The 8,602-nt window shown below is 43.5% G+C and overlaps 2 protein-coding genes across 5 annotated transcripts in view; one reads left to right on the top strand and one right to left on the bottom strand.

Moving 5' to 3' along the window:
- Positions 1–590: 590 nt before the first annotated feature.
- COX11 (cytochrome c oxidase copper chaperone COX11) lies at positions 591–4,266 on the bottom strand. The gene is made up of 4 exons (XM_086762110.1): positions 3,917–4,266; positions 3,687–3,842; positions 2,655–2,780; positions 591–2,164 (listed from the first exon to the last, which is right to left on the bottom strand). The coding sequence occupies exons 1-4, from the start codon at positions 4,253–4,255 to the stop codon at positions 1,982–1,984; spliced, it is 804 nt and encodes a 267-aa protein (XP_086618236.1). The 5' UTR covers positions 4,256–4,266; the 3' UTR covers positions 591–1,981.
- A 237-nt stretch (positions 4,267–4,503) lies between these two features.
- The window catches only part of STXBP4 (syntaxin binding protein 4), a 75,258-nt gene continuing 71,159 nt past the window's right edge, over positions 4,504–8,602 (top strand). Inside the window, exons 1-2 of one of the 4 annotated variants that reach the window (XM_086762104.1) lie at positions 4,504–4,610; positions 6,380–6,502. In XM_086762104.1, coding sequence (XP_086618230.1) covers positions 6,465–6,502 — 38 coding nt within the window. In that variant the 5' untranslated portion in view covers positions 4,504–4,610; positions 6,380–6,464. Of the gene's footprint in view, positions 4,611–6,377; positions 6,503–8,602 lie in introns of those variants that run through there. The other 3 variants (XM_086762105.1, XM_086762106.1, XM_086762107.1) reach the window with 3 other exon arrangements.

Raw genomic sequence — 8,602 nt, 5'->3', positions numbered from 1 at the left:
ATAGGATTTGATGTGGATGGATTTACCGCCACAGCTCACTTGTATTGTTAGAACCCTAGCACACTGAAGTCTGATCAATTAAAACAGGCTGTTTCAGTGTGGTAAACCGTAGTGGAGGATTGCCAACTGAACTTTGCTGTATTTAAAGAAGCAAAAGGGTGCCAGAGAGATGAAAGGTCTGAAGGGAACTGGTTAATTACTGCAGTTAGAGAGCTTGTTTTATAGTTGGAACGCGCTCAGTATCTGTGCGAACTTGGGCTTTCAAACTTGGGAAAACAAACGTTTATGAAACTGACACTTGCCCAGCAGATATTCTTTTTCTTCTGAAGCACGTAGCCAGAATAAAACAATGTGTGGAAAACTCCCATGATCAGTTCAACTTTCAGAAAGACAATGGACTAAAGACAACCCAGGTAAGAATTTTTGGTTTTCTGGGCCAGATTCAAAGATTTGTTATGATATTTTATTTTTTCTGAAGTATAACTGGAATTACAGCTTATAAAGCTTGCTGCTGTCTTCATATAGATGTATTTCACTTGTGTAGGCTCCGCATGTTCTGCTGAATAAAATGCACTAGAGAGATCAAAGAATGAAAAGTTTTAAAACTTTAATAAATACAGAGTGAAGACCTGACATCAACGTCACCCAGAATCTATTTAAATACCACATATAATAGGTACAGTAATGTATTTTCAAAGTAGCATCCATTTATTTTCAAAAAAGTACTTTTAAAATTATTGTATGCAAAGATAATTAAGACTGGAGGTTGTTTCTGATATACCCATTACCTTTTTAGAGTCCAAACAAACCAACATTACTCTGTGTTAGATCTCATCTGCTGAAAGGGGTAGAAAGAACTGGCCTAGGAGATGAGATACTGGGCTGATTAACTCCTGTCTGAAAATGAGGTCACTTAAACTTGCTCTGCAACTCACTCCTCATTTGCAAAGCTATGATAAAGTGTTATTATCCCTACCCCGCAGACAATGACCAAAAGTTACATAAATACAGGTTTATGTGTTCTAGTGGTAAACAGAGTACCTAGGAGTGCCTCTGAACAGCTTACACACTGCTGGGCAGGCTTTGTCACACTTAACCTCTGAAAGGGGCTGATTTCCTTTTGGTTTTTAAGGAGACTCCAATGCTATTTATTTAGCCTGCAGTTTAGAGCAGTTGTCTGTGTACTGCCTTTCCCTTCAAAGCGTTTCATACACAAGCCAAGCTTGTCTCTCTGTAGAGGTGCCCAGTGTACAGCCCTGTGCGGGGTGAAAGAGCAGTCATTAGCAGTACAGGTATTTAAAATAACACTGAGTTTTGAAGATATTTCTAAACAGAAGTCATACCACAGATCTGACATCCTTACATTTAAATTACTGTTCCTCATTCAAATGATAACAGTTTTAGAGCAACCTGCTCTTACCAAACGAACTACTGATTCAGTAATAATTTGAGAGGGTGCATCATCTTCTGAATCATCATATCCTCCTGCACCATGGGAGGCTTACATAGCAATACAGTCTGTGTTTAGTTTTGAGATTTCATTAACTGATTACCTGTTTTTTATAAAGTCACGTACATGGAAGTTATTCTTCAGAATCAGCTATGCAATTTTAGATGCCTAATAAATTGACCTGTTCCTCTGTACTTATCAATTTATAATTTGATTTTAAAATTTGCCTCACAGTATTCAGATAACATTTATCACCTTATACAAAGATGGCTTGAGAAAACCCTCTCTCTTCCAGGAACAGTGTGTTCCCTTCTATTGTCTGATTAAGAAATCCTATCCCTAAGAAATAATAATTCCAACTACATTAGTTTTTTTTTTAAAAAAATAGAAATACATCCTTTCTTAACAACAGCATGCGCACATGGTGGTTTAATAATGTAATTTTATATTGCACAGTACTCCTGCAGTTTTTCCTCCTGTTGCAAAACTGGTAGTCAGGTAGCAGAAGTCAAATTGTGTAGAGATTGCCCATTACTGATATCCAGGAAGTGGTAACTGCTGTCCTTCCTTTGCTTCAAAAAAGGTGTAGGAGAGGGTGATCAAATTAACTTTAGCCATTTTAGGGTCCTCTGCAAATTCTGGATCAATGTAGAAAAAGACAGGCATGTCCACTTCCTCTTGAGGATTTAGCCGCTGTTCTTCAAAACAAAAACACTGCATGGGGGAGGAAAAAACTCAGTTAGACAACAGTAGCTATAGTAAACTTTATCTCTGCCAACACGAAAGTTTCATCTTTTAAAATCAACTCTTATTCCTTGTACATCCCTAAAATCCTGGGAAGGATCAACCATATGTGCAACACCACAGCAATTCTGTTCCTCTTCTGTTACAGGGGAAAAAAAAAATAGCTTTTAGTGAAGTGTCCAAATGTGCAAATTGGCCAGGCTAGCTCACACCGTCACCGCCTGCCCTCAAAGTCAGTGGTACTAAATATCATCTATTTGGGAACCACTCTAACTGGACACGTACTGCAGCTTGTTACGGAGACAGTAAGGCTAAGAATGAACTGATGCACTGTCATTTGAAAAAATCCAGGTATTTTCTTAAAATATTGTTATACGGAGACTGGTTATCCATAAGTTAACTTCTTCTCCATTGTCATTCCTGTAAAGGAAAGTGTAACCTTTGCTTTGTTCACACTTACTTGTATTTTATTGAAATACTGTCCTGCTTCAAAGGGTATGACGTTGTAGGTAGAGATTCCAATTATTGGTTTGTCAGTAGGATTTTTCGCTTTATAAAATGCCAGAGCAGTCTCTCCTGGTACCACCTGTATAAAGTAATTGCATAGTGATTTTTAATTTTTTTTTTTTAATCCACTGAAGCCCTCCACCCCTCAAAGTTATTTAGACTTCCACTAGAATTAGTTCATTTTCTCTTCTGCTATTTCAAATTGATTACTTCAGTACTTCACAAATATTTTGCTTTAATACAATTCACCCCCCTTTAACATTATCTATGCTTTTAATTTTGTATGTGTGCATTTTTAATCCTAACCATTTTTCCCTGTTATTCTCAGCAGTTTAGCAGCACAGAGGTTTTTTTTTAATATGCAGATTTAAACATAGTGTAAATGTAATTTTTGAGGTCATCACTCTTTCAGTAGTGGACTCAAACTGATTAAGCAGCATGACTCCTTTGGAGAGTTTTTATTAAGAACTAATTTTAAACAGTAAAGTTAGATTACAATGTTCTCTTTTTTAATATATAAAAAGTGTTACAAGGATAGGGGCAAGAAGGGAAAGTACTAGGGAAAAGTCTGGCAAAACCCCACAGGTTTAGACACAAAGCTACACTATAAATAGATATACACACACACATTACGGTGTAAAGTGTTTATATAAATACACTTTTGATTGTAATCCTTTTTGGTAGTTTAATGGTATGGCAGCCGGGCAACTACACTTTCACTGCACCACAGGAGCCACCAGTTCTGCCCTCTGGCAGAAGGAGGCATCAGTCCTGCCCTCCCAAATAAAGTTCTGAGCTGGCAGAAGGGCGGCAGCACCCCGGACTAACGTTCCCCCGGTTGTGTTTTTCCAGACCAGGGCCCGGATACGCAAACCAATGGATCTGCACAGCGGGGATGCAAGGCGACAAAACCTGTAAGGTAAAACCCGCCGCTGTCACCGCCGGGCGAGGCGGTCCTGTGTGCGGTGTAACCGCCCCCACTCACGTAGATTTCGCTCTGCTGGGGTCTGAAGTTCCACTGGATGCTGGAGTGCACGTCCGCGTTGAAGGTGACCCTGATGACCCGCTCTCTCACCGGCTCCATCCTCTCGATCAGCTCCGCGCTGTGCCCCGCGCCCGTGGTTCCGCCCAGCCCCGTCGCCTGGCGGAAGGGAACGGCCGTGAGCGACCCGCGCCCTCCCCTGCCCCGTCCGGCCCACGGGCCTCCCCCGGTACCTGGCAGTAGAGGCGGTAGAGCGGCACGGCCGCGTAGGACATCCCCACCATGCCCACGGCGGCCGCGGCGATGTAAGCCAGCGCCGACCGGTTCCGGCGCCGCCATTCCTCCTCCTGCCTGCGGGTGAAGGGGTTGGAGCTCCGCAGCCCGCGGGCCCCCGGTGGGGCCGGCGCCCTTCCGCCAGCTGCCGCCGCCCAGAGCCCGTACCGTGCCTTCCCCTCCGCCCGCGCCCACCCGCCGATACGGCACGGCTGGGGAAGGGCCCGGCCCAGCGCCAGGGCCCAGAGGGGCGCCCCGGAGAGCCGCAAGCCGCCGCAGCCCCGCCCGCACAGCCCCATGGCGCTGCCGGCGCCGGGCGGGGCGCGCAGCGCCGGTCTTCTCGCGAGACGCGGCGGCGGGGCGAGCCCGCCTTCACTTCGCTGCGCCGCGCCCCGCACCGCCCTGAGCTGCGGGGCCGCCCCGCCCCGTCCCGCCGACCCGTTTGTCGGCGGGAGGAACAGGCTCCCTGCTCCGCCTTCCCGAGGAGGCGGTGGGGTTTGCGGGGGAGCGGGGCGGGCCGCTGAGGGGAGGGAGCGCCGCCGCTGAGGGGTCGCGCACCCCTTAGAGCGGCGCGGGGCGTTCCCGCAAGACCCCGCCGGTTGTCTCTCCCTCCCTCCCCAGCGGGACCGCTCGGGCCGTAGTGTGCGTGCCGAGGTAACTGTCGCAGCCGTGCAGGTCAGCGGGCTTTGTCCGAGCGGTGCCGGGGCGGGCTGGCGCCGCCGAAAAGCCTGCCAGGAGTGGGTTAACGCGGCGGGAGGGGGGCGATGGTCCTGGCTAAGTGCCTCGGCGGGGTTAATGCGGGGAGGAGTGCGCTGATGGGCGGTAGAGGGGGGGCGGACGCAGGGCCCCGGGGGGCTGGGACCCAGGGACCGAGCGCTGGGGAGGGCGCCGTTGTCCCCGCGCTCCCCGGCTTTTGGCGCGGTGCTTCCGCGGGCACCGAGCAGGCGGTGCGGTGTGAGCCCGGCGCCGTGCGCTGCTGCGGGGGTGCTGTAACAGAGAGGAGGCGGCATCCCCGTGTCTTCCTGCAGCTCTCCCCTTCTGTGGACACTGAAACTGATTATGTATTTATATTTTTTTTTTCCAGTGGTGCTTTGGTTCGCGTTTAGTTTCCTCTCTCCGTGTAGCGATTTGGTTTTGTTTAGGCACAAATATTGACGTGCTGTGAAGTGGCTGAGCACCGTTTGCAAACAGCAGTACTGCAGGTCAGGCAAGGTCAGGCAAATTGACAAACGCAGTTACAGCGCAGGGACCGGCCAGCAGCGATGAGTGTGTTGCTTTCGAGCACTGCTCTGCGTTTCTGTGGGCTCCGGTAACGTGAATCGCACAGTGACCTCTAGGCCCTGATACTCCTTCATCTTCCATTTGAGAATGATAAAAGCCCAAGCAAAACAATATTGTGGTGTTTCCTCTGCATTTAGATGGCATTACTGTTGATCCTTCAGCGAGAGATCTGAAAATATTTACTACAGGAAAATTTGCAGTATTCTAACTCTGACTTTTTTTTTTCATGCACAAATACAGCCCTACGGGAATTGGTCAGTGTGTTTTAGTGCACCCAGGGACCCTGCTTTATTTTAGCCCGGGTTCGTAGTGTGTCACTGGTACCGCCAGCACCTGTGGCCGTCTTTAGCCTACATGTTGTTCGGAGAGCTCCTTGTCCCGTGTCTGAGGGGACAGCTCCTTGTCCTGTGTCTGCTTCACGGCCATCTGAGGGTTTAGCCACACAGCTTGTGAGGTCAGGAAGATTTGTTGCTGATATAAACAGTTATTTTTGCATTAGTGCTTTTGCAGTAATTTTTCAAACGTACATTTAGGATTGTATTTCTTGTCAACCCGTCATACATGCTAATAAAAATACAATGTGAATTACTCAATTTTTTTGCTACTTTAGTGTTACATAACCCCATTTTGTGTGCACTTGGACCTATATCTTACCTGCTTTGCGCGAGAATTCCACAGGCACTAAATACTAGGCAGTTAAGTTAAAAAATGTGAGAAAACAAAACACCTTACTATGTTCAAAACAACATTCTCTTCCCAAGTAACCTTTACGGGAAAAAAAAAAAGAGATTGTTTTTTGTCTTTAGCAGTTACATTATTTTCTCCTGGAATTGTAATCTCAGTTACTTCATTTTTTTTTAAGATTTTAATCACAGGGCGTTCAGGTTTACCCTAAGTCCTATCTTATAAATTAATAGGAAATAAAGATGTCAGATGTTTTGGTTCAATATACAGTGACATCTGAGTTGTTAATTGCTTACTGTTTTCCTTTTCAGCAATGAATGAAGTGTTTCTGTTTTATCATGAAAGTTCTCTTTTCCCACTTCATTTCAGCTACTCAGTAGTAACTAAGGATTGTTGTCAGTTCTGGAAATAAACGCAGCCATGTATATATCAAAAAGTGGTTTTCTCTTTTTTTACAGCAGTTGTTATCCTGGTTAGGAGCCAGTGCTTCGTGTGTCAGAATTCTTCATTTTGAACTTTTATTAAAATAGTGCACGTAAGAAGATGTCCAGTACAGACCCGCTAACAAATACAGATAAAAAGTAAGTACTTTTTTCCCCACGCACAGGAGTACAACAATTACTAGATTGTAATATGAAAATTCTTGCAGTTTCATTAGTAAGATCTTGTTTTGATGAAGTCTTAAAGAAAAACAACTTTGATATTGAAAGAGTCTGAAACAACATCTTAGAAAATCTAATACCAACAGTAGCAAATTTACACATAAAGGGAAGAAGTAGCTCTTGAGCTTTTCATTAAGCTAATCAGCACTTGGTTTGGACTGGCTCTGTAGAGATAAATCCCCACATAGGAATTCCTTAATGCTTCTGCAACTATGAAAACATGCTTGTAAGGTGTATAGCAAATTACATCCTTGTACATTCAGGGTGACTACAGTAACATAAGACACCATGCAAAGTTTGTGCATTACCATGTGTTACTTTTCCAAGATTGCTATGTCTGCATACCTTCGGTGTTTTATATGTAGTGCCATCTTATTTTTCACCAGTACTATGGGCTATATAATGATAATTATATTCCTTCTATAAACCGCAATGTTATCCAATTAAAAGTTAAGAGTAGGATCAGATTCTAAATGGCAAACTTGGATTCAGTCATGATTGAAAATCGTGACTCCAGACCCTTCCCAAATTGCTAAGTAACCATGGCACCGCTGTCATCAAAACCATAATTAAAAACAAGCACGGACGGCTCTTGCTGGACTATCGTGTTTGCTGTGCTTGTGCATAGAATCCGGCAAATAGTATCCAAAAGTATCATCAAACAATTTAGCACAGAGTTTGAATTATGGCACTTCATAAATAACTTGATTTTGAAAAAGAGAAAACCACCCACAAAACATCTGAGAAAGTGAACTTGCTTTTTATTGGGATCTGAAGAAGCAAACGCTGCTTGTCTGATGGAAATACGGGGTATGTAATACAGAGATCCATGGAATCATAGAATGGTTTGGGTTGGAAGGGTCCTTTAAATGTCATTTAGTCCAACTTCCCTGCATCCCTGCAAGGAGCAGGGAGATCTTTAAAACAGCTATGATTTGCTAGATTCACATGGAAGGTATATAATATAGTTACTAGATCACTGTATTCCAAGGACAATTTTTCACATAAGAGATGGACGAGAAAAGCACATGTAAGTGTATGTCAACTACATGATGATGGAAGACTATAATTTTCTCTACTGTTTTTTTTTTTTGTGGTGGATCGCATCAATGCACAATGCTTCAAGAATGTACTTTATTAGATGTTAATTGAGGTTTACCTAAGCTTCAAATAATACTTTTCTTCTGAGCACAAGGGGTTAGCCTCAAGCCATTCATGCTTATCCACAATTACAATGTTGCTCAAGCTTTTTTTTCATGTTTAACAATAGCCGTATAATCACATATGTTTTCTTTTAATCTTTATGACCTAATCAGCAAAATGTATTTTGAATAACTAATGGGTTTGGATAGATCAGAAGTAAGTGTTTGTTCATGCTGTGTGATACAGTGTTCTGTTGGCTTTGGTCCTTAGTGTCATAATGAATTTTTACTTCTTAGAGGTAGGGAACCTGAAAAGCCACACTTGTATAATTGACTTGTATAGGATTTTTCTAAAATACTTTTGTGTTATTTATAACAAAAAGATCTTGTGAATCTTGCTTCTGAAGATTCTGCTAAATTATTCTGTAATCAATCTCAGTCGCTGAAGCATTACAAAACTTCCTTTGGAAGGGGTGAGTCATGATTAATAACGTTGCCAGAATAAAATAGCTTACTAACTGTTTGAAAAAGAATCTTAGTTTGATTGCTGCATAAAATAACAAATTATGTTTCTTGAAAATTTAATCTTACTTACTGATATTAGGCTTTATGGGGTTTTAAGTTGTTAAAATATTTCTAAATCTTTCCAGAAGTAAAAAGTAATTTGTGTTCCCCTGAGTATGTTCCTGAAAGGCAGAGAACTTGCAAGAGAAGCAATAATACCATTTTTCTGTATGAGTCCTTTAGAAACATTAAAAGCAGCACAGCAGCCGAATTTTGAGGTAAAGAGGGATGCAAGCCTTGGGGATGAGTTCAGGAAGCTGACCAGTGCATGGTTTACTTTGAAGAGCGGATGGAGGAGCAATTGTTTGAACAA

This window comes from Chlamydotis macqueenii, chromosome 18 (genome assembly GCF_036417535.1).
Source record: "Chlamydotis macqueenii isolate bChlMac1 chromosome 18, bChlMac1.mat, whole genome shotgun sequence".
NCBI lineage: Eukaryota > Metazoa > Chordata > Aves > Otidiformes > Otididae > Chlamydotis > Chlamydotis macqueenii.
This window is presented reverse-complemented; position numbering and strand designations above follow the sequence as displayed.

What these genes read in the sequence shown, in the direction of transcription:
- COX11 (XM_086762110.1), bottom strand. Translation starts at nt 4,255, where the DNA reads ATGGGGCTGTGCGGGCGGGGCTGCGGCGGCTTGCGGCTCTCCGGGGCG. An exon ending in TCTACCGCCTCTACTGCCAG is followed by an intron (nt 3,843 to 3,916) that starts GTACCGGGGGAG and finishes CCCTTCCGCCAG; the next exon opens with GCGACGGGGCTGGGCGGAAC. An exon ending in CCCAGCAGAGCGAAATCTAC is followed by an intron (nt 2,781 to 3,686) that starts GTGAGTGGGGGC and finishes TACTTTATACAG; the next exon opens with GTGGTACCAGGAGAGACTGC.